This window comes from Heterodontus francisci, chromosome 8, assembly GCF_036365525.1.
Source record: "Heterodontus francisci isolate sHetFra1 chromosome 8, sHetFra1.hap1, whole genome shotgun sequence".
Lineage (NCBI taxonomy): Eukaryota > Metazoa > Chordata > Chondrichthyes > Heterodontiformes > Heterodontidae > Heterodontus > Heterodontus francisci.
In genome coordinates this window covers 78989849-79016402 of record NC_090378.1, presented here as the reverse complement: position 1 = coordinate 79016402, position 26554 = coordinate 78989849, and the positions used below count along the sequence as shown (strand labels likewise).

Here is a 26554-nt window from a genome sequence, read left to right as displayed (position 1 = left end):
ACCCAACACCACGGACTGTGTATTAATTTTTATTTGTTCTAGACACTAATCCAACCACAAATCTACTCCTAATCACTCTAATTTATATATAGTGTGTGTGTGTGATTCTCGTGTGGGTGTGTGTGAACGTGTAGCATAATTTTATTATTTTATTTAGATCGGGTTTAGATTATTAAGTACAATAAACTCACCTCTTTCTTGTTTAAACTCAGGAAAACCTGTGCGATTGGCTCTTTTATGATCACAACAAAGGTAAAAGGTAAACACTTACTGAAGTGGTAAGTACATCCACTATTTAAAAAGGAATAAACCCTGTTGTGGTCAAATAAGAGGAAGGACAAGAGGGGAACCTAGTGACCTCTCCTCATTTGATCGTAACACTATGGTCACAAGCCGACTGGAAGTTGAGAGAGTGGAATCCCTTTCAGTTCCGGTATAAGGCAGAGTTGTCATGTGCTGCACACAAAATGATGTGCATGCAATCAATGGCACTCTGCACCATGGGGAAGCCTGCAATCTTAGCAAAGCTGAATGGTCACTTGGCCAGCTTTTCTCTGCAAAAGAGAATGAAATGTAGTTATCTCTCAAAGAATAGAGAGGCTCATTGTCCTCCCTTACACAACAGTGGATGGCAAACTGGGAGATGTTGCAAATATTTCTGGCTGCATCCTGGAAAGAGCTTTGATGCATAAACATTCATTGCCTCATTCACCTTCACAGCCATTGGCAATGCAGTCCTTGCCCTGCTCTGAGGTTGCAGTTGCAGCTACAGCAGGTGGCAGATTTCAGTGACGACATCCTTATTAAAGTAGTTGTTCCTCGCTGAGGTTTGGGTAGGAGAATTGCACCCTGAGCACATATGGCCTCCTGCTGAGAGCCCTTTCCCCTCCTCCCTCTTCCAGCAGCTTGTCCAGCTCTGTGTGGACTCTGTTCATTCTCCAAGTCATGCTGTGTTCCAAGGGGAATATCTACTAGCGCACCCATGTCTGGGAGCAACTGGTTTGTGGAAAGCCTCGAAATCAGCAAAAACTTTTTCAGCACCTGCCTCATCACTTCATACCATTTGCTGTAAACTCTTGCAGAGTGAAACATTAACAGAGAGTACCAAACACTTGTAGAATCAAAGCAACAGTCAGAAGAAATCAACAAGTAACTAACCCATAAGTAGTTGATGGCTTTGGTAGGGGGTCCTTTCTGCTGCTGAACACTTGTACAGCTGTGTGAGGTTAAGAGAGGGTGTTAAGCACCAAACTGGCACTACTGGTGTCAAATCAGCATTGCCTGCACTGCATACTTCTGGCGGCCATTCAAGCTGCAAGCACTAACGCCCTCACCAATATGGCGACTGGCACAATTTTCCCTTAAACTGTGCATGCATGCTGCAGGTGCCATTTTTGAGATCTAAGGGGACTCACTGTGCTCCAAAAAGGGCGCAAACAGTCCCAATTTTGCACTCTACATTTCACAGGGAGATATTGAGCACTCACCTCAAAGTACCAATTACAATTTTCAGGTTTCAAGGATACAATTTTGTAAAACTGTTGTTCAGTTTCTAAATTCAGAATGGTAGAAAGAATAGTGAGTTAACAAAATACAATATGATAGCAACTAAAATACAGAAAATGCTCACACTATCAACCACTAATGTAACTTATACAGGATACATCAAACTGGGGGCTCTTCTCTATAATCGGAGGCCTTTCTTGAGATGTCCTTTCTATGCTCCACAGCTGAGTCTTTATACAAGAAATTTTGCAACAGCTATAAAATTCAAGGGCAGAATTCCAATGTGTACAAACTACTGTGGGAATGTGTCCTGAGGGCATTTTTAAAGCAGATCTTCTTAAATCCTGTATAGATTATTGCTGTGGCTATCCTTGAAATTTTCTGAGACAAGTGGCAAGGCTGATCCTAAATGTAAAATTATTAGAAAAGGACAAATTAGCAAAATTGAAGTTGCCTTGTGCTAATCTTTTTTCAATACAAGCATAATCCAGGCTTTCAAAATGATAGAAGGCATAAATATAGATACAAGAAGGTTGAAGAGGCATTAATTGTATCCCAAAACAGGTATTTGGCAAATTTTTATTTGATAAGGAATAGTCAAAAGAATTATCCTTTCAGTTATAACGTTACTCGTAAGTATTGTGGGCGACCTTAAGAGGACCACGTTAAGAAGCTGTGAAGGTCACCTGATGAAGTGATGTCATGTCACACATGACCAGGGAGTTGTGGGTGTAGCCCAAGAGAGTGAGATGTGTGTAGATGTGGCTCCTGCAGTAGCTGTGTACATATCTGTTCTAGTTAATATAATAAAAACACACGTTTTCTTTGGATATTACTCGGAGTCCTGTGAATCTTACAATAGTTGACATACCAAAGGAACAAGTAATATTACAATAAGTGATGTGTTTCAATTCAGTATAAGCATTGCTGTATGATTGCAAACAGAAAATTTGCCAAACTTTCTCTCATGATGAAGATGTATCAGCCTTGGCTCAGTAGTAGCACCCCAACATTGGACTTAGAAGTTTAACAGTTCAATCCCCACGCCAAAGACTTGAGCAAATAATTTGGTTGGTACTTCAGTGCAATACTGAAAGAATACTGCATTGTTGGATATGCCTTTTTTTTGGAAGCTGTGCACAGAGTGAGGAGAATGACTCTCAATAAAAGTCCTAACCCACCAGGGGTCTTCAGGCAGCACTTCTCCTACCTTCACCTCGACCAGGAGCAATATCTGAGATGTCTACAATTCATCAAGGAGGTGGTTACCGAACTGTGTCACCTTCTTCAACAGGACAAAAAGGCACACAGTGTCTGCAGCTCAGACTCCAGCTCAGCAACTCTGAGCTGTGTTCCTTGAGATACAGACATTCGCTGCAGATGTGGTTGTTTGGGATCACGATGTTTTCCATAAACCCCACGAGCCACAGTTGCAGCACACCACCTGCACAGCCATCCATATATACCCATGCTTTATTTATTTCATTACCTAACTAAAATCAATTTAATGTTTGGGCTCTAGTTAAACTGCTTGGACTCCTGCTCATTTACTCTGCTTTTTGTTTATTAACTCCTTTGTTTCACTGTTTACTGAACCCATACTTCCTATTGTTATAGGTCAGCTCTAACTTTAAAGAAACCTCAGAACCCTTTCATGCCGATGTCGTCTATTGAGTGGATAGCTCTGTGGAGAGACGACATGGACTTGATGGGCCGAATGGCCTCCTTCTGTGCCATAAATGACTCTGTTATCTTTCTAGCCCATTCAGAGGGTTAAGGACGTCTCCTCACACCGAGGGAAGAATTTGGAGAGGAGCAGGGGAACCTTGTTGTGATCTGCGTAGGAACCATTGACTTATGCACAACTAGGCATGAGAATCTGCTGAGGGTATGAGGAATTTGGGGCTAAACTGGAAAGCAAAACCAGATTTTAATCTCGGATTGTTTATTGATTTTGCACTTTATTTTCCAGGCACCTCGCCATGGGCTGCGAAGCTATCATGACACTGAAATTCAATGTGGCAAAGAACAGGCTATATGTTACCTCATACCATTTTGTACACATCCCACCCTTGCCAGCTGCTGGAATTCAAATTCAATTAATTAATAAATTCAATTATTTACCTTATTTATCTGCCGTTCCGGATCTTGAGCGCAACTTGTAGCACTCACACACCTTCACTTTCCTCTCCAGGGAAAGCTGGCGCCACCGAGGGGGGAACTCTGCATTTTTAGCATTGTGGGGGTGGGGGAGGAGGAGGTGGTGGAAAGCGGTCAACTCTGCACATGGTGCAGTTGTAGGGAGAAGGGATCAACTCTGCATTGGTCATGCAGCTGGGGGGTGGGGGGTGGTGGAATGGGGGCAACTCTGCAGTTTCTTCACAGGGCTGGCAGCCCTTTAAAGATGGCGCTAGCACAGGAACAGTTGACACCGTTCAGGTGTTGCCAGGGCCACCCCCGCTATGTGATTGGGAGCGGGGGTGGGGCGGGGGGGGGGGGGGGTGGGGTGAGGCGGGGATAGTGGCTGGCCTGCATATAATAATGAGCTGTGGGCTCAAGATCGCGGCGGCATGGCAGCAGGTGGCCCGTGCGTGCTGGCCGCCATATTTTATGCCCGCCGCAGCTCCCAGTGGTGGCAGTACAAAATCCAGTCCTACGTTTCTGCAAAAGCAAGCATTAAACATTAACTTCTCAAAAGTCACATGTTGAAATAAAATAATTATTTTTGGCCATCTCAAGAGGATTCTATCCAACCATCGCCTGCATTCCAAATTACAGCCAAGTGGAAGGAAGGGAAAAAGTACGATCAATAATATTTTGAATAAATCAAACCTACCTTTATTTATGAAATGGTGTCGCTTAGTTCCTCCATAAATATAAGAACAGTTCCACTGAATACTTTTGGATGAGATGTTAACAATGCGACCACTCCATTTAAAAAGCAGCAACGGGGCTATTCCAATGCCATGGCCAAAATTTATTTCTTAACTAAAACCTTCAGAACACATTATCTGTCCAATTATCTCTTGTTGTTTGTGGGACTTGCTGTGCACAAAGTGGCAGCGATATTGCCCTATGTAAAAAATGACTACACTTCACAAACAATTAATTAGCTATGAAGTGCGTCGGGATACCCTGAGAAAGTGAAAGGAGTGCTTTTGGAAAAAAATTATTTTATGGGATGTGGGCGTCGCTAGCTAGTCCAGCATTTATTGCCCATCCCTAATTGCCCTCGAGAAGGTGATGGTGAGCCGCCTTCTTGAGCCATTACAGTCCATGTGGTGTGGGTGCACCCACAGTGCTGTTAGGGAGATTCAGGATTTTGACCCAGTGACAGTGAAGGAATGGCGATATAGTTCCAAGTCAGGATGATGTGTGACTTGGAGGGGAACTTGCAGGTGGTGATGTTCCCATGTGACTGCCCTTGCTCTTCTAGGTGGTAGAGGTCGTGGATTTGAAAGGTGCTGTCGAAGGAGGCTTGCCGAGTTGATGCAGTGCATCTTGTAGATGGAACACACTGCTGCCATTGTGCGCTGGTGTTGGAGGGAGTGAATGTTGAAGGCGGTGGATGGGGTGCCAATCAAGTGGGCTGCTTTGTCCTGGATAATGTTGAGCTTCTTGAATGTTGCTGGAGCTGCACTCATCCAGGAAAGTGGAGAGTATTCCATTACACTGAGGGTTGTAGTGGTGGGTGATTTTAACTTCCCCTATATTGACTGGGACTCACTTAGTGCTAGGGGCTTGGAAGGGGCAGAATTTGTAAGGAGCATTCAGGAGGGCTTCTTGAAACAATACGTAGATAGTCCAACTAGGGATGGGGCCGTACTGGACCTGGTATTGGGGAATGAGCCCGGGCCAGGTGGTCGAAGTTTCAGTAGGGGAACATTTCGGGAACAGTGACCATAATTCCATAAGTTTTAAGGTACTTGTGGATAAGGATAAGAATAGTCCTCGAGTGAAGGTGCTAAATTGGGGGAAGGCTAATTATAACAATATTAGGCAGGAACTGAAGAATTTAGATTGGGGGCGGCTGTTTGAGGGTAAATCAACATCTGACATGTGGGAGTCTTTCAAACGTCAGTTGATTAGAATCCAGGACCAGCATGTTCCTGTGAGGAAGAAGGATAAGTTTGGCAAGTTTCAGGAACCTTGGATAACGCAGGATATTGTGAGCCTCGTCAAAAAGAAAAAGGAAGCATTCATAAGGGCTGGAAGGCTAGGAACAGACGAATCCCTTGAGGAATATAAAGACAGTAGGAAGGAACTTAAGCAAGGAGTCAGGAGGGCTAAAAGGGGTTATGAGAAGTCATTGGCAAACAGGATTAAGGAAAATCCCAAGGCTTTTTATCCGTATATAAAGAGCAAGAGGGTAACCAGGGAAAGGGATGGCCCACTCAAGGACAGAGTAGGGAATCTATGTGTGGAGCCAGAGGAAATGGGCGAGGTATTAAATGAGTACTTTGCATCAGTATTCACCAAGGAGGACTTGGTGGATGATGAGCCTAGGGAAGGGAGTGTAGATAGTCTCAGTCATCTCATTATCAAAAAGGAGGTGGTGTTGGGTGTCTTGCAAAGCATTAAAGTAGATAAGTCCCCAGGCAGGGTCTGATGGGATCTACCCCAGAATACTGAGGGAGGCAGGGAAAGAAAATGCTGGGGCCTTGACAGAAATCTTTGCATCCTCATTGGCTACAGGTGAGGTTCCAGAGGACTGGAGAATAGCCAATGTTGTTCCTTTGTTTAAGAAGGGTAGCAAGGATAATCCAGGAAATTATAGGCTGGTGAGCCTTACGTCAGTGGGAGGGAAATTATTAGAGAGGATTCTTCGGGACAGGATTTACTCCCATTTGGAAACAAATGGAATTATTAGCGAGAGGCAGCATGGTTTTGTGAAGGGGAGGTCGTGTCTCACTAATTTGATTGAGTTTTTTGAGGAAGTGACAAAGATGATTGATGAAGGAAGGGCAGTGGATGTTATCTATATGGACTTCAGTAAAGCCTTTGACAAGGTCCCTCATGGCAGACTGATACAAAAGGTGAAGTCTTTAGTTTAGTGATACAGCACTGAAACAGGCCCTTCGGCCCACCGAGTCTGTGCCGACCATCAACCACCCATTTATACTAATCCTACACTAATTCCATATTCCTACCACATCCCCACCTGTCCCTATATTTCCCTACCACCTACCTATACTAGGGGCAATTGCTAATGGCCAATTTACCTATCAACCTGCAAGTCTTTTGGCATGTGGGAGGAAACCGGAGCACCCGGAGGAAACCCACGCAGACACAGGGAGAACTTGCAAACTCCACACAGTCAGTACCCAGAATTGAACCCGGGTCGCTGGAGCTGTGAGGCTGCAGTGCTAACCACTGCGCCGCCCTAACATGGGATCAGAGGGGAGCTGGCAAGATGGATACAGAACTGGCTCGGTCATAGAAGACAGAGGGTAGCAGTGGAAGGGTGCTTTTCTGAATGGAGGGATGTGTTCCGCAGGGATCAGTGCTGGGACCTTTGCTGTTTGTAGTATATATAAATGATTTGGAGGAAAATGTAGCTGGTCTGATTAGTAAGTTTGCGGACAACACAAAGGTTGGTGGAGTTGTGGATAGTGATGAGGATTGTCAGAGGATACAGCAGGATATAGATCGGTTGGAGACTTGGGTGGAGAAATGGCAGATGGAGTTTAATTCGGACAAATGTGAGGTAATGCATTTTGGAATTTCTAATGCAGGTGGGAAGTATACAGTAAATGGCAGACCCCTTAGGAGTATTGACAGGCAGAGAGATCTGAGCGTACAGGTCCACAGGTCACTGAAAGTGGCAACGCAGGTGGATAAGGTAGTCAAGTAGGCATACGGCATGCTTGCCTTCATTGGTCGGGGCATAGAGTATAAAAATAGGCAAGTCATGCTGCAGTTGTACAGAACTTTAGTTAGGCCACACTTAGAATACTGCGTGCAATTCTGGTCGCCACACTACCAGAAGGACGTGGAGGCTTTGGAGAGGGTACAGAAGAGGTTTACCAGGATGTTGCCTGGTCTGGAGGGCATTAGCTATGAGGAGAGGTTGGATAAACTCGGATTGTTTTCACTGGAACGATGGAGGTGGAGGGGCAACATGATAGAGGTTTACAAAGCTAAAAGCGGCATGGACAGAGTGGATAGTCAGAAGCTTTTTCCCAGGGTGGAAGAGTCAGTTACTCGGGGACATAGGCTTAAGGTGAGAGGGGCAAAGTTTAGAGGGGATGTGCGAGGCAAGTTCTTTACACAGAGGGTGGTGTGTGCCTGGAACTTGTTGCCGGGGGAGGTGGTGGAAGCAGGTACCATAGAGACGTTTAAGAGGCATCTTGACAAATACATGAATAGGATGGGAATAGAGGGATACGGACCCCAGAAGTGCAGAAGGTTTTAGTTTAGGCAGGCATCAAGATCGGCGCAGGCTTGGAGGGCCGAATGGCCTGTTCCTGTGCTGTACTGTTCTTTACATGCCTGACTTGTGTGTTGTAGATGGTGGACAGGCTTTTTTTTACATTCAAACCAGAAACACTCAAATAATTTACTCTTTCCACAGATGCTGGCTAAACGGCAGCATTTCTAATTGTTTCTGTTGTTGGTTCAGATGCAGATTTTTGTTTTGTGTTGAGTGTTTTTTTTATTCCTGGATTTGGCAGACAACTTGGATCCACAATTCAAAAGCCATGACAAGGGTTATAAGGGCAGTGACACTGAGTTTCAACTGCTGCCTTAAGGAAATGGCTAAACCATAGCACTTTTCTTTTTGAGGGTAAATATGTTTTTCTCCTCTTGAGATGCCGACTAGTACAAATTCAACCTCTTCCTAAACCTTTGCTGGTGTAACTTAAACAGCTGGCATGAGGCACAAGGTGTAAACAAGCTGGAAATAATTTTTTATCATTTAAAGAAGCACCTGACCTCTGTTCTGTGTCTCTTGACACCGATGGGGTAGAGTCACAAGTGACTGAACACACACACACTCCGTAGCTGCATAGTCCCATGCATTGCATTCTAACACACTACCTAAAGGCTGCCTTGAAACCTGACGCTGTTCAGCAATGCAGCCAGCAATAGAATGTGATTAAATCTTTCTCAAACACTTTATAAAAAATTGGTCTTTGGCTGATTTGTTTTAGCTAAATATCTTGACACACAAAATCAGAATTATCACAAAATATCAAAGCTGACATGCTTGTGATCTTAAAAAAAACTGGAAGGGGCAAAAAAATGTTACTTATTCAGAACTGATATTTAATTCACTGCGAGAAATGCGTAACATATATACAGAAAACATGAATTCTCAGCAGTAAACATCTTCGTAGAGAAACAGATGCTAACGATTCATTGGTTCAGTTTGTCAACTTTGTGATATTCAGCCCAACTGGGGCAGCAACCAGAACTTTAGCATCGCACCCACCCTGTACCTATCAAAACTGAAGAGCATCTGCACCAGATATAAAAATGATCATAATGTGCAAAGATATTACTTCAGCAACTACAATTTGAACAGAACTCTGAGAAAGTTTCTAAGACAGTTGCTGAACTAAAATTCTGTTTTTCAGCAAACTTGCAAATAAAACAGATTAATAGGCAAGGGGGAAAATTCAAATCTATCTATCTATCTCCAGCTTACAGTTTCAACTGGCTTCCTTTTTCCTTTAACACACAAGATGTAAGAACATAAAACAACTCCCCTGTGGTGGAGCTGGCACTAACAGGCAGTAAAGTGCTAAGTTCCAGTTGCAATTTTCTTTTGTGTTTGCGTGGTTTTGAATTATCGCTTACCAATAAAAATTAGAAAAAAGTATTACATACCTGAACTAACAAGTTCTTAACTGGTGTATTTCCAGAACCAATGAAGTGAAATAAATGAAGTGAAAACATTCTCTTTAACATTTACTACTTAACAGCATCAATACAAATCATGGGCAATACCTACATATTACTGATGAACAGTATACTGCAGGCTCTTTTATACAAAGGCTAAAATTAATTTTACAGAGTATTATGCATACTGATCAATGAACTACCAGTGTTGGCTCTTCAATGATGTAGCAAACTAGTGATGAGCTACAAATGTGACCTGCATAGAGAGGGACAACAGTCAATTTGGATCATGCAGGATCAGACTTGGTTTATCCTGACTCAGGTTTGACTTCTTCAGCGGGCTGATTGACTTCGAGTGGCTCTGGAATGGAATCTTGCACAGGTTCTGAAATAGGTTCTGTTGAAGCATTACCATGAACCCCAGGCTGATTATCAGTGTGTGTTGGCACACTATACTTCATGAGGATGGCTTTCAATTGTGCCAGTGTGGCATCCGTACGGATTCCTGTTGGGTCAAAATGGGTACGGCCGACTCGAAATCCAGCTTGTGTGAGGTAGGGTAGAAATTTGTTTATTCTGTAGAAACAAGACGGCTTCTTTTAAAAACCACATGTATGCAAGAAGCTAGGGAACCTCATGAAACGTAGAGTCCAAGAAGTATTTGCATTGTACAAAAACACCAGAAATTACATCAAAGTATCATTACAGATACAAGATAAGGCACTTGGAATGGTAAAAGTGCTGCTTACAACCCACAGCTTTTGAAACATCCTAATGTGCATTCTTTTGATCTCTTGGCTCTGTAATAAGTTTGAGGGCATACAAAAATGTACAATTCATATCACATGGATTGTTATTTGTGCCCCTTGAAATTGCATCTAATACATGTATATATACAATGATACCAGGTCTTTAAACTGCCGTCACTGGTGATCACATTTACTAAAATGGCCTACCCTAATTTGAATGAGATACTTTGGGTAGGATTTTTAGACCCCAATGGGGGTGAGCATGGAGGCAGACAGGCACAAAATTTCGCACCACCAGCCACTGCGCCGGCTCCATCCTGCCCCAGGCCAATTTCATGGAAGTGGGATTGGACCTGCCCGCAAGCAGCTGGTAGCCAATTAACGAAAGTTTAAGGCCTACTGTCAGAGGATGACTGGAATTATCCACTCGGCCTGCAGGCCCTCCTGAAGCATCGGGAACTAGGCTAGCTGCCTCGATGCAGCCTCCTGGCGGCAGACCGGGGGCCAACACTCCAGGCAGGCATCGAGACCCTCCCGCCTGCCTAGCTTCCGCTGTTTCCCCTTCACAATGGTGGCCTGGCTGCTGAGGACAGTTTTAAATTTAAAAGTTTAAGAAGTTGGAGAGAAGGCGCCTCAAAATGGAGGCGCCCTGTCTCTCTCTCCCACCTGAACTGCAAGCTGCTGCTTCTTCAGTGCTGGAGGGCCTCCCGCTTCGAGATCCGACTGCCATCCTTAATTGGACGGTGAACCCACCCTCTGGCCACTAATTGGCCAATTCAAGGAAAATCACTGCTTGGTGACTGTTTTCCACACAGTTGTGACCCCCATTTGACCCAGTGTCAGGGTCCTGACCCAAAGGGCAAAATCCAGAAAGTTGGGGTGGGCGGGGGTAGAATCAGATATCCGGCAGATAGGGCAAAGCTCAGGCATACTGAAAATATCTCCCAAATACCATTTGGGGGCTATTTAAAATTAAGATTTCTAACACAAACTGCATAACAAAATGACAAAATTGAGCCTATTTCCCACTAACTCACGAGACTGTTGAAGGCACCGAGAGCAAAACACTCATGATACAGTAGCTGTGTATAATTGAGCATACTCTGCCTTTGTAATAAATCATAAAACAATGATGTTTTAAAACTTTAAATACACAGATAAAAGAGTGGTCTGGGCTATTCAGTAAGCAATTCACTGATTCCTACAAAATACCCTCTATATTACAGGCAACTATTCCAAGAGTTTCAGGAGTCTAAACTCTCTTGCTAGTTCTGACCACTTTATTGGTCGAAGTATTTTCTTTATTTTTGCACCTTTTTAATCAACCTCTCGCAGTAATTTTCTTTTGACTAAGAGCAAGAAACAGATAAGACAAAAATCAAAGCTCATCTTTATTCTGATTAATTTAAGTGGAACAGTCAGAAAACATTGCTAAACTTGGACAAGTGGAAGAATCCATGATTTGCTGTGTTTGGAAACTTGGAGATGAGTCAACTTTTAGCAGTAACACTGGCATGCGAACAGCTATTTTAGAGATCTGCTTCTGACTTACAGTACAATGGCTTGGATTGAATGGAATATCTTTAACTCAGTCTACCTCCACTGAGAATATTTGAGATTTGTTCTATTGTACAACATTCTAAACTAGTCCTAGGTATTAGCCCATTCCTCTATTAGTTGCAGGGATGCACTGAATTTAAAAGACTGGTGGAAGTCGAGATGGTTCAAGGACTACAAGCAGTTTGGTTACCTGAGGGTCAGAGGACCAGTTTTGCACATGTACTTTAAGATTAATATTCTATTTGTAACATCACAATGTAGCCATATTCTTCTGTTATTATTCTGGTGGCACTTAATCATGTACATTTAGTTTTGAAGGAGTTTGTGTGAAGGACATGTAACTTCTTACGGTCATATTAACATGTTAAGGAGATTTTGCATCTTCCTTCATTCTCACTTGGAGGATTTTCACATACACATTCAAAGATGAACGTTGTGCTGTAAACAAGTTACTTAAACCAAGCACAATTAACCTCCTTTCCAATCTGAAAACCCATAGCAGCCCTTCTTGGTTTAGTATGTAAAACAATGGCAAAGTTGTGTAGACTCCTGTCTACGATGTCATCAGATCAGTCTCCGAAGAAATTGCATTCACAATGACAAGGTAACTGAGACAGTTTTCAATCAATCTCTTTTTGGGAGTTGCTTCCACCTCTGTATGGACAGTGGGACAGAAAGGTATTTAAAATGGTTCTGACTTTTAAAAATACTGTTATAATGGAAAGAATAAGTACGCGAGATAGAAAAAAATAAAGCAAACCTTTTAAATAATTATGAGGGAACATATGGGAAAGGGAAGACAGAAGATGAAATGTTGAAAATGTTACTTTATTTATTTTTATTTATTTAGAGATACAGCACTGAAACAGGCCCTTCAGCCCACCGAGGCTGTGCCGACCAACAATCACCCATTTATACTAACCCTACATTAATCCCATATTCCCTACCACCTACCTACACTAGGGGCAATTTACAATGGCCAATTTACCTATCACCTGCAAGTCTTTGGCTGTGGGAGGAAACCGGAGCACCCAGCGAAAACCCACGTGGTCACAGGGAGAACTCCGCACAGGCAGTACCCAGAATTGAACCCGGGTCCCTGGAGCTGTGAGGCTGCGGTGCTAACCATTGTGCTGCCCTGCTTCTCACACCTCAGCAGCTTTATTGTTGAACTCTCAAGGTTGGTTTCAGATCATTGTTTGGTAACTGAAAAAATATTTGGTCCCAGAAGCCATGAAATTCCAGGACTTGTGAGTAGCCGAAGGCTTAAGCTAGCAAATTAGATTATTTTAGATAAACTGAAGTTCAGCATTTGCAGGAGGAAACAAAAAATAATGGAAGGGTTAGTCACAGCATTAAATGTTCTAATCATGTGGAGTTTGTTTATTCAGTGGATTTAGAGTTAAGCTGGTAGAGAATGTTGGATGTGGTCTTTGCAACATAGTACCATTCTCAAAATCCTTCCTTATAAATTATCTCAAATGTACTGATGCTTTCTTTTCCTCATGTCACAGTGAAAATTGAGACAAAGCAAGACTTGTTCTTCAAAAGAAGAAATCCACCCAATGTTTTAAAATGACTAATTTTCACAGTGGTGTGCTGTTGGTTGATGCCATGACCCACCCCTCCCCATTACATCAGGGTTTTGATCTTTTCCCCATTGATATTGTGGAAGCCATGTGCTGTCCTATGAGGACACTGATTGAAAACAGAAGTGAGTCATCACTAGGGTGTGCCCACAAGCATCCCAGCAGCACGTTTCAAAGCAGTACTGACAGAATCTTGGGAGCAGGTTCAATACTTGCATTCAGCCATGGATAATATGCAGCACACGGAAAATCTAATGGAGAAGATGCTGTCTTCAACAGCTGGCTCTTTCGCTAAGCATCCAGTTGTTTTGGAGAAAAGTCAGTTCACTGCAAATTTATTTCCCATGGATAAAGAACATATTGATTTCCTCTTCCTCCTCATCTGACAACTTCCATTCCTCTGGGTTTCCCAGCAGAAAAGACTCCCAGCTGTGAAACATTATGCAGGGTACTTAACTGGAAAACACTATACAAACATACGAACAACGATGGACAGGGAAATACCTATTGGTCCATCCAGCCTGTCCCACACAATTGTGATGCATGCCTATCACAATATTCACACTACCTGTCCCACCTGAAACCAGATAATCTCCTGGGAGAGGTGAAAGGTGAAAACACAGGCCAATTTGGGGGAATAAAGTCTGGGAAATCCTCTCCAACCCAATTAAGCAATCAAAACTAGTCCAGGGGACCACTTTGGCTCTAAATTCTATGCAGTACCTATCTTTTATACAAGGCGATCTCCACCTCAGCCAGAAAAAGGTCCAGCTCCTGCTTGAAGAAATTCAGCGAATCGGTATTCACCGCACAAACTGACAGGCTGTCTATTCCAGAGGTCAACTATTCTCTGGGAAAGGAACCATCTCCTAACATCTAACCTAGATCTGCCCTCACAACTTAAAATCATGACCCTGGTCCACCAAAACCTATTTATTTGAAATAAACTGTCCACGTGAACAGAATCTATTCCCCTCATTTTATAAACCTTGATCAAATCACCCCCAAGTCTACGCTTCTCTAAAGTGTAGAGAGCCAGCTCTTTTAGCCTATCGTGATAACTACAGTTAAAAGCAATGGTCCATGTGTTGCAAACCAGTATTCTGGCTAATTGAAATAAAAAGATACTGTGACTGCTGGAATTTTGAATTAAAATCAGCAATTGCTAGGAATTCACAGATGGTTGATCAGCATGTTAAATAGACAAGTTAAGGTTTCAGCTGGGAATCTTCAACAGAATTCATATGAGAGGTTACTTTCCAAAATGTGAACCTAATTTTCTTGTCCAAAGTCTGACTCCCGTGTCGGGTATTTTCAGTATTTTATTGTTCTCATCGCTGGAAAACCTATTGTTCTAAATGCTTTATAAACATGCAACCAGACAAAAGGGGAAGATAGGCATACATACAAACATTCTCAAGATAAGATCTGTTTGAGATTTGCTCTGTTGTCTTAATAGTTCAGATTTCTCAGCTAATTAGTCTTTGATTAATTATATGGATTCAAAATTGGCTTAGTGGCAGGAGGCAGAGGATGATAGTCGAAGGTTGTTTTTGCGATTGGAAGCCTGTGACCAGTGGTGTACTGTAGGGATCGGTGCTGGGACCCTTGCTGTTTGTAGTGTACATTAATGATTTAGACGTGCATATAGGAGGTATGATAAGTAAGTTTGCAGATGACACGAAAATTGGTGGTGTCGTAAATAGTGAGGAGGAAAGCCTTAGATTACAGGATGATATAGATGGGCTGGTAAGATGGGCAGAGCAGTGGCAAATGGAATTTAATTCTGAGAAATGTGAGGTGGTGCACTTTGGGAGGACTAACAAGGCAAGGGAATATACAATGGATGGTAGGACCCTAGGAAATACAGAAGGTCAGAGGGACTTTGGTGTACTTATCTATAGATCACTGAAGGCAGCAACACAGGTAGATATGGTGGTTAGGAAGGCATATGGGATACTTGCCTTTAACAGCCGAGGCATAGAATATAAGAGCAGGGAGGTTATGATGGGGGAGCTGTATAAAACGCTAGTTAGGCCACAGCTGGAGTACTATGTACAGTTCTGGTCACCATACTATAGGAAGGATGTGATTGCACTGGAGAGGGTGCAGAGGAGATTCACCAGAATGTTGCCTGGGCTGGAGCATTTCAGCTATGAAGTGAGACTGAAAAGGCTAGGGTTGTTTTCCTTAGAGCAGAGAAGGCTGAGAGGGGACATGATTGAGGTATACAAAATTATAAGGGGCATTGATAGGTTATATAGGAAGAAACTTTTTCCCTTAGCGGAGGTGTCAGTAACCAGGGGACATAGATTTAAGGTAAGGGGCAGGAGGTTTAGAGGGGATTTGAGGAAAAATGTTTTCGCCCAGAGGGTGATTGGAATCTGGAACTCACTGCCTGAAGAGGTGGTAGAGGCAGGAACTCTCACAACATTTAAAAAGTATTTAGATGAGCACTTGAAATCCCATAGCATAGAAGGCTACGGGCCAAGTGCTGGAAAATGGGATTAGAATAGTTAGGTGCTTTCAGGCAGGATATTTTTTTAAAAATCTATGTTACCCATAAAATCAATTTTCTTTCTTCTTACAAAATATCCAGAAATGAAAAACTCTTGCAACTGTGCATTGACATTTTTGTAGGAAAACATAATGGTTGACAACATAAGTCATTTCATCTCAAAATAATTCATTGTGTGAAACACTTTGAGACATGACAAGGTGCTACATAGATGCAATTATTTCAAGTAACAAATTTGTCAGCTAGTATTTTCTTTTCTTTGTACTTACCTAAAACATGTGGCAGGGAGTTTTGAAACTATTTACCATGTTAAAGTTAAATCCATGTTAAGTTAATATAACAAAAGTTTGATGAAAACGGTAACTTGCACTTAGCATTGAAAAATGTTCCGAGCTGCTTCATAGAGGTGTAATGGGAAAGAATGGAACTGAGCCAAAGGAGAGATTAGGGAGGGTCTTGGCCTAAGAAATGGATTTTAAGGAGGGTCTTAAAGGAGAGGTGCAAGGCAGAGGAATTTGGGGAGAGAATTCCAGAGAGTAAGAACTACATAGATGAGGGCGTAGGCACAGCCATGAGGTTTTGAGCTGGTGGGTGTTATGTTCAAAAGGCCAGAATCAAAGGAATGGAGATTTTGAGTGTGGGAATTCTAGGGCTGCAGGAGGTTAGAGATAAAGCAGGGTGAGACTATGGAGGAATATAAAAGAGTTTTAAATTTGGGATGCTAGACGACTGGAATCCAAAGCAGGTCAGTGAGAACAGGTGTGATGGGCAAGCAGGGCTTTATGCAGGACACAACATGGACAAGATTTGGATAAGCTTTACAAAGCTGGAGGGTGGGAGGTTGACCAGGACAGCACTGGAATAATTGAGGCTGGAGGTGACAAAGGCATGGTTGAGGGTTTGAGAGGGAGATGGGCTGAGATAGGAGTGGAGACAAACAATGTTATGGATGTAGACAGAGGGGATATAGGGTTGGAAACTCAGCGTGGGGTCAAACAGGATGCCATGACCGCAAACAGTCTGGCTCAACCTGAGATGGTGGCCAAAGAGGAGGATGGAGTCAGTGGCAAGGGTAATGAGTTTGTGGCAGGGGCTGAAGACAACAGCTTAGTTGTCCTAAGGTTTAGGTAGAGGAAATTTGGATCATCTAAGCAGTCAGACAGCATGGGACCCATGAAGGGGTTGAGAGGAGTGGTAGAGAGTAGAGCTGGATGCCATAGGTGTACCTGTGGAAGCTAAATTCAAGTCTAAAGGTAGTGTTGCCAAACTGCGTGCATCAGGAAGGGTAAAAAGCCCAGGGCAAACCCTTGGGGGAGAGTCCAAAAAGAATGATGCAGGGGTGGGTAAAGAAGCCACTGCTACAGATCCTTTGTCTATAAATCAGACTGATCAGACTGGAACCAAGCAAAAGCAGACCTATGGAGCTTGACAAAGGAGAAGTGGTTTGGAGAAGGATGGTACAGTCAACAGTGTCAATGACTGCATGGAGCGATAATGCACCATAGTCACAGTGACAGAGTGCATAATTTGTGACTTTAGTTAGGGCTGTTTTGGTGCAAAGGAAGGGCAGAAATCTGATTGGATTCAGAGTTGCATGAGTGGTGGGCATAGATCTGTTTAAGGACTAATCTTAAAATTGCAACAAAGATACAGTAGTGATAGAAGTGTCATTTAAATAAAAAAAACTTTTATATACTGAAGAGCTGTAGTTGAACATGAGTTTTATTTGTAAATGGGTGTTTTATTCTCTCCTACTTTCTTTTCTTTTTAAAAAAAAATGGAGCCATTGATCAGTTAAAAAGCCAACCTGCTATATGAATGAAGCACTGAGATAGCAGCATTACTATTTGTCTGCACTTCAATTTATTAAGTTGTGATTGATCGATATAGAAACTGCTGGATATAAGGACTAGGATTTAAGATAGATGCATACTGAATACTTAAGGAGGTCTTAAATAATGCATAAATATAGATTTTGGCTGGAAACCAAATAACAATTTAATATCCATGATAACAATCTTTCTTACAAATACAATAGGTCTAGGAAATAGTCATGTAAGTAGACTCCAAGAAGTTCCTCATTAAAGAAAGAATAGTATTAACCTCTGAACTGCGGCCGACCCCACATGTTCAGCAAAGTTGATTAGCAGACATTGCCAGCAGCTGCTAAAGCCAAATTGACTGGTGAAACCTTAAAATGGAAGAGTTTGAAAATGGATAGAAAGAGAAAAGAAACCGTATGCCTTACTTTGGGATGTTCATTCCTCGAATACTGTGCCTATGGATGCTATAGTAGAAGGGAGGATGCTCCACAGGAAAATCTCCTTTTTGACGTTTTGCTGTATTCCCAGGGAGATCATTACCCTTCCGCTTGTCTGCCAAAGTGGAAATTGGGAATATTCATTGGTTACAAGAATAGCTAGTAGATCATTGCCGTTGCAGCACAGATCTAAACCACACTCATCACTCATAGTGCCCCGAGCAAATTAATTGAACAAGCCATTAACTCTTAGAACAGTTGTCTTCCTGATTCAAAATAATAAACTGAATTGACCTTCCCAAGTCAAGTGATTAGCCTGAAATACGTTGACTTAATTGTGACTGATACTCTTTAAAATCACAGCAGTTTACCCATTGAATGCTTTATGCCAATGCTTGCTTTGATATCCTAACAGGCAACAGTACATTGTCTGTCATTCTAATGGTAATAACGGCTTAACCTAAACCTCAGTGTATTACATACAGCACAGAAACAGGTCATTCCGGCCAAATGGTCGATGATGGTTGTTTATGCTCCACATGAGCCTCCTCTTGCCTAATTTCATCTCACAGTATTCCCATATCCTTCTATTCCTTTCTCCTTCATGGAGCTTCTTCCTAAATGCATCTATGCTAGTCATCTCAACCACTCCACGTGGTAGTAAATTTCACATTCTAGCCAATTTCTGGGTCAAGACGTTTCTCCTGAATTCCTTATTAGATTTATTAGTGATTATCTTATATTTATGGCCCCCAGTTTCCACCATGAGTGGAAGTATCTTCTCTACATCTACTGTATCGAACTCCCTCATAATTTTACCCCTTAGCCTTCTCATTTCTAGAGAAAAGAGCCCCAGCTTGTTTAGTCTATCAGAGCCGCAGGGAGTTATTAAGTGATGTTCAAATGTAGTAATTCATACTACACACAATTAGTTCCGACACCCATCACCGCAGGCAAAATAGAGTAATGCTGATTTTATATGAAGCCAAGACCTATGATGGTGGCATTGGCTCCAAATGTTCACATCTAGCACATCAAAAACATCCCAAGGCATTTCAGAGTTAGCAAACAAAATCTGACAGCAAGCCATATAAGGAGATGTTAGGACAGGTGACCAACAGCTTGGTCAAAGAGGAAGGTTTTAAGAAGAGTCTTAAAGAAGGAGAGAGAGGTAGAGGGGCTGAAAGGTGTAGGGAGGAAATTCCAGAGATTAAGGTCCAGACAGCTGAATGCATAGCTGCCAATGGTGGGGATGTGCAATGAGACCAGAATTGGAGGACTGCAGACATCTCGGTGAGTTTTGGGGCTGGGGGAGAAGGTTACAAAGGTAGGAAGGCGCGAGGCCATGGAGAGATTTGAAAACAGGATGAAAATTTTAAAATCAAGCTGTTGCTGGACCGGAAGCCAATGTAAGTCAGGGAGCACAGGGTGATAGGTGAATGGGACTTGGTGTTAGTTAGGATTCAGGCAGCAGAGCTTTGAATAAGTTCACGGACTGCAGCGGTTCAAGAAGGCAGCTCACCACCACCTTCTCAAGGGCAATTAGGGATGGGCAATAAATGCTGGCCTGGCCAGCGACGCCCACATCCCATGAATGAATAAAAAAAAACGTTTACTGTCAGAATTCAGTGACTGCAGTAGACCTACACATGAGGAGCTGACACACCTACCAGGGGTCTTAGCACAATATAAAAGTAGCTGAAAGGTGGTTCCAAGTTGACTACAATGGTAAAAAATTCAACTCAGAATTTCGTGCCTTATTTTATCATTAGATGAATGTAGGTGAAGGAGGACATTTGGTCAATCTTGGCTCATCTATTTAAAGAAAAGTCTACAGCACCCTAATACACCACCCTAGAGGCTGTTGAATGCTTTTTCTCTTCATTACCTTTCCTGAAAGTGCTAATTATGCTGAAGAAATTTTTTCTGACATCAGACAAAAATTTGCCATTCTTCAGTTTCAGCCAATCCCACCTTATCCCCACTGTTTTAATTTACTTTAGAGAAATACTCTGAGTTTTCATTTTCTACATTGTGTAATACCTTATCACTGCAAGATCATTACTCAGTGTCCTCTGAAGGCTAAGGAGTCCTGGTTTCTTTAAACTACCTTTGTAGCTCAGTTCTCTGATGCTGGGGATCAGTCTTGCAATGCTTCATCCAAACATATGACTTAGGAGCAGGAGGAGGCCATTCAGCCCCCTGAGCCTGCTCCATCATTTGATAAGATCATGGGTGATCTGAATGTGGTCACAACCCCACTTTCCTGTCTGTCCCCATAACACTTGGCTCCCTTATCTATCGAGAATCTGTCTAACTCATCCTTGAATATATTCAATGACCCAGCCTCCACTGCTCTCTGGAGAAGAGAATTCCACAGACTAATGACCCTCAGAGAAAAGATTTCTTCCTTGGACTACAATGTTTCGCTTGGGTATTGATGATGAAAACAGGACAATATTTAAATTGTGCGCTGAAAACAGTATTGTACAAGGCTGACAGAACTTCCCCTGACTTGTACACCTAATAATTGGCTAAATCAGAGATAGTAGAGGGTGGTTGTGAATGGAGCTACATCAACATACTGAGTGGTCACTAGTTGGTGTAAGTTAACAATTAGGATATCCAAATATTGAAGGCAGTGCAGAGAATTTGAGGGAACACATAAAATGAACCCTAATATGTTCAAGATTGTGACAAAGTCTAGAACTTGGTGCAGGGCTCAAAGTTTAAAAGAGAGAAGGTGCATTGACAGTTTAAATTTAAACCACTTTACATAGAGGATGATAGAATATCTGGAAGGGAAGCCCAGATAGGCAGATAGGACACAACATTTCAAGGGAGAATTGAATAGATATTTGGGGAAATGGGGCAATTCAGCTTTTGGGACCAGCCACAGCACTGGAGAGTCTTTTCCCCTTCTGTGCTTTCTCATCTTCCTACGAAGCACCACTGTTTTTAAAAGCTTTGTAGAATTCAATTTAGTTTCACTATTCACTGATTGAGAGTCACTTACACTCTCCTGGTTACATCTAAAGCTGAAAAGATCTTTGGTATTATGTATCGTGGAAAAGCCGTTATTCACACTCCTATTACCTGCTATCTTGATTATCTGCCTGAATCTTTACAGGAAACAACCTTGGATGAATTGTCAACTCACTGTGTTTTTGTTATTTATACTTCATTTTATTTTCTTGAAGAATATTACATAATATACTTTTGTTACCTCTGTTTTACTGTGCCCTAGGCACAAGAACAATATTTGGAAACTGTCAATTATCTCTTAATTTCCATTACCACTTCAGAGGGGACAGTCCCTTCATTATAGCAGATAATGGAGATTCAAGCTTGCATTACATTATCATGGAATTCCACTCAATAAAATGCATGCTTACCATGCCCGGAATATGGTGAGGCAGTTGCATCTTCAACTCCAGGTTTTTGAGAGGCTAAGGTTTTGATAACCACTCCACTTTCCTCTGGGGAGGTAAAGAGCAACATTGAAATAACCATTTGTATTACACTGACAATTCATTTTAAAACAATTTATTTTTGCTCACCATTTCCCGTGATATCCAACCTCCATTAGGCAGCAGGGTGGTACAGCTTAAACTGCCAGTCAGTGCCATAATCTAACTGCATGCTGCTCCAGCCAAAAAAAAACTTACATTTATATAGCATCTTCCACCATCTCAGGAACTCCCAAGGTGAGTTACAGACTATTAAGTACTTCTGAAGCATTGTCACTCTTGTAATGTAGGAAACATAGCCACCGATTTGTGCACAGCAAGCTTCCGCAAGCAGTAATGTGATAATGATCAGATGATGTTTTTTAATAATGGTGATTGAGGGATAAATATTGGCCAGGACACTGGGAATAACTCCCCAACTCTTCTTCGAAACAGTGCCATGGGATCCTTTAGAACCACCTGAGACACCAGATGGGGCCTCGGTTTAATGTTTCATCCAAAAGACGGCACCTCTGACAGTGTAGTACTCCCTCAGTACTGCACTGGAGTGTCAGCCTAGATTTTTGGACTCAATCTGGAATGGGTCTTGAACCCATAACTTTCTAACTCTAGAGTTGAGAGTTCTACCAACTGAGTCACAGCTGACACAGTCTAGCAATAGGACCAAACAAAATCCTCCTGCTCAACAGTGTTAGATATATATTGTAACGAGTGGGAATCACACAATCTTATGACATTGAGTTATGGAGAAGCTTGTGTAGGTCTTGCTCTCATCAGTAGAGAGGTATATGCTAGTCATTGTGCACTAGCAGGATAAAATGTGGGGAAAATTAGATCATACTTTAATCTCAACATTAACTGCAATCATCATACCTGCTCTTAGAGAGAAATATTACTTCCAAGCAAAACACCAGCAAATGATTCATTATATATAATAAAGCATATTTTTAAATGCATCATAAAACATTTTAAATTCTACACAAGTCAATCTCTACATTTTCAAAAGCAATTAAGAATTTAATTAACACCAAAGTAGATTTTTTAGGTAAAGTAAAATGGTTATGTAATGAACACCAGTTCAAGGACTCTATCTTACTGAATGTACATTTCTCGGTAGGGTTTTCCATATGTATAAACAATCATAAGAATTTGCACATATACAGTGCCTTTCATATCCTCAGGCAGTCCCAAAGCACTTTACAGTCAATGACTTCCTTTCAAAGTGTAGTTATTGTTATTATGTCGCCAAAAAATGACTAGGTAATCTCTTCTGATGTTGGCTGAGGGGGAAATTTTGGCAGTTACTCACTTACCTGCTCATCTTCAAATAACACCATGGAATATTTTACATCCACATGAACAGGCCAACAAACCTTGGTTCAATGTTTCTTTTGAGAGATGGCACCTCCAACAATGAAGCACTCCTTCAGCGGGGCGCTGAAGTGTCAGCTTAGCTTATGTGTCCTCGTCATGCAGTCGGGTGTGAACCTCCAACCTGACTCAAGGAGGCAACACAGCAATCACTAAGCCAAGCTAGCATTACTATGTTATCAGTTATGTTGTTCTGGTAACAGAGACCAGGCTTTTTGCCAGAGAGGAGAGTAGTGTAATCCAAACTGGACACAGGGGAATGTGTGTGCAAAGTCAAGTCGGGAGAAAATAATACACCAAATACAACATACACAAATATATTGAAAGGAATCAAGATTTTAAACGAGAATAAATTATACCTCAATCTTTATTTTGCGGGTGGTAGGGTTGGTAATGGCAACAATTTTTAGCAGATTAGGTGGAGTGACAGATTCAATAAGCCTGTTACTTTCCCATGGGCTGTTTATACTGCAGGTCGCAGAAGGGTAGGAAATTGGCTGCCAGATCAGAAGCAATTCTATGCTTGAAAAAGTTCTTGAAAAGAAAAATTTGTAATTATAGAAATAATGGATACATTATAAGTCACTAACCTCACTGCAGGGTTCAAATGACAGTAAATGTCATGGTCCATTACCTAAACCCTATGATAAGACTACAGTCCTTAAGTCACTTTAGGCCATTGGTTAGCGAAGTTACTAGCAATTGTTTTATTCAATTTTGAGTGTTTTTTCTGCTGACAGTGCTACAGATATGCAGTGTGCTTGGTAGTGTTGATGCATTATCGCACCCACAGCAAATGATTCATGCTTGTAAATCAATGATGATGATTAGCAATCTATCTGCAAAGAGCCTTGGCCCTTTGCCCAGATTTATCAATCAAAATAAAAAGTCAGCTGCTGAGAAATAATATGGCAAAGTATATTCCCCCCACTCCTTCAAAATTTCCTCGTCCACTCCTGAAGCGCTCAGGCATGCTGGGGAATGATCCACAAGTACCAGGTCTCTTCTGGTAATTAGCTAAATGGCAATTCTTCAACTGGCCTTTGAAATACAGGTGTTATCAGGGAGGAGCATCGTGGGGGACACTGCAGCAGAACCTGATCTTACTTTTACCTAATGCTCGTACAGATGCTCTTTATAATCAGGAGTAACCGTGGCCGAATTTTCTCCTTTCTAACCAGGGACGTTGAAGCCAGTTATAGTTCCCTAAATGGTGCCTCGGTTGATACCATCTAGCTTAGCACAAAGCAACCTTCCGGATCTGTGTGGCTTAATTATGCACTATTTTTACTAACTGAGCACCAACTTACAACCTTAACTGGTGGTAGCTGTGATTCTTCCACCAAAGTGCCTCTAAATTGCTTTACACATCCACTTTCAAAATCATTACTAAAACTATATCACTGGGTAAACTGACCTTGACTGCTGTGGCTCATTGGTCCAAATATTGAATAGTGCTTCAGGGTTGTGCATTCAGATTCACAGATCAGGTTCTTTAGCAAAGGCTGGATGTCCTCAATTCCGTGCTGAACAGCCTCAAACAACATTCGTCGCAAAAAGCCTGTGTTAAACAATGACCCTGCCCTTGAAATTGAGCAAAAACCAAGAAACAAAAGAAAGTTATGTCAATGAGTGAGATTCTCTGTCCACTGATAATGAATAGAGTGTAATTTTAGCCCATTGTGATCACGTTCTAACCAACTAAATATATAACATTTTGTAAAGACACTACCAAGCATTACAGCCATTATATGCTGTAAGTACTAGTACTGAAGAACTGATAGGTACAGCATGTTCATATGCAACTCAAGTTCCACCTCATTTAGCCACCACCGTAAGTCATAGAATGTTCAGTTAGCTCCAACAGAGAGTGACATTTATGACATTGAAAACTGCTTAAAAATTCTTGGCTCTGAAGTTCTGAAGAAGGGTCTCTGACCTGAAACGTTAACTCTGCTTCTCTCTGCACAGATGCTGCCAGACCTGCTGAGTATTGCCAGCATTTCTTGTTTTTATTTAAAAACTCTGGGCTCTCTGTAGTCAATATTCAATGCATCTCTAAAATTGTTTTGTTTCATGAAAAAGAACACAAGTTTGCAGCAAGATCTTTGTTTCCTCCTTTGCTCCCTCAGGACCACACAGCAACAGCAGGTGAAAAAGAGACAACCAACTGTTGCCAGTCTCCCACAATGGTGCTTTGTGAGAGATCAGAGACAGTTCTCCTAAAGGTTCATTCTCCTCATGACGAGGCAAGATAAGGAACTTGGCAGTGTGGGGAAATTCAACTGGTGTATCATTACATCTGCAGTGCTCCAACAATGGAGCATGATAAACACAAGAGAAAATAAATATGATTGAATAAAGATTCAGTATTACAGTATAATTTATACTGTTTTAGATGGAAGTCTATTCAGTTTCTTGATTTTTGCATCTATATATTTTACAGATAAATTAGATGACAGCATCTGATGAAAGATCGCTGATTTGAAATGTTAACTCTGTTTCTCTTTCCACAGATGCTGCTCGACCTGCTGAGCATTTCCAGCATTATTTCCAGCAGCCACACTATTTTGCTTTTGCGACAGCATATTTGATTATTTGCCCTATTTACCTCCTTCCCCCTCCCAACACCAAATTAAGCTAAGGACTCTGCTATTATTAAGCTTCATCTGGTTCCAGTCTAAAGCAAATTACTTTGTTATTTTCCCCTGAAGAGAATAAAGACTTGCAGTAACACTGGATATTCCATCAGCCTCTATGCAGCTGTTGCCCTTCACTGTAAATCCTGCATTGTTCTGTAAGACTCAACAAAACATCTGCATCGACATACGAGGGTGTGCTGTGCTTAAGTTATCCGTCTTGCTGTAAAAAGGGAGATTTATGATATAGTCCCCAATTATATCACGCAACAAAGGAAAACACTAAGTGCCTATTACAGACACAAGATTAATCATTCAATCACCATCGATCAATCAGGTGTGCTGTTTGCAATTTTAATCTGTCAGAAAAAAATCAAAATGCGCTTGTATAATTTAAAACAAATCTTGCATGCTTAGTAGCCGAAGCAACCAGAATATAATAAACAAACAATTGCCAGCTTAAAATAAAATTGTAGAGTGTTGAGAACTTTTAAGAGGCAGGTGGTTTTCCTTTGATGTTTAAATGTAATCCAATAGCGACAGTGAATTAATGCTTCATAATTCTTACACAAATGGAAATTGCTTGCCATTTGTGGTTAAACTTAAACATGTATACAAAGAACACACAGTGCACCACAGGGAACGGTCTTTAGAATAATAGCAATATTGGAAATAGGAGCAGGAGTTGGCCGATCTTCGACCTAAACACTATTTCCCTGCACTATCCCCATATCCCTTGATATCTTTACTATCTAGAAATCTATCGATCTCGATCCTGAATACACTCAATAACTGAGCTTCCACAGCCCTCTGGGGAAGAAATTTCCAAAGATTCCCCACCCTCTGAAGAAATTCCTCCTCATCTCAGTCCTAAATTGCCTACCTCTTATTCTGAGACTGTGTCCCCTGGTTCTGGATCCCCCAACCAGGGGGAAACAGCCTTCCTACATCTACCCTATTGAGCCCTTGTAAGAGTTTAGCATGCTTCAATGAGATCACCTCTCATTCTTCGAAACTCTAGAGCAGGGCTGTTCAACATACGCCCTA

At 41.8% G+C, this 26554-nt stretch overlaps 1 protein-coding gene across 8 annotated transcripts in view; it reads right to left on the bottom strand.

Moving 5' to 3' along the window:
* Positions 1 to 8773: 8773 nt before the first annotated feature.
* The window catches only part of trmt1l (tRNA methyltransferase 1-like), an 84653-nt gene continuing 66872 nt past the window's right edge, over positions 8774 to 26554 (bottom strand). For all 8 annotated transcript variants that reach the window (XM_068037433.1, XM_068037434.1, XM_068037429.1 and 5 more), the window contains 4 exons: positions 24286 to 24452; positions 21423 to 21506; positions 18016 to 18142; positions 8774 to 9927 (listed from right to left, as the gene is read on the bottom strand). In XM_068037433.1, the coding sequence (XP_067893534.1) occupies positions 9660 to 9927; positions 18016 to 18142; positions 21423 to 21506; positions 24286 to 24452 (646 nt within the window). In that variant the 3' untranslated portion in view covers positions 8774 to 9659. The remainder of the gene's footprint in view (positions 9928 to 18015; positions 18143 to 21422; positions 21507 to 24285; positions 24453 to 26554) is intronic.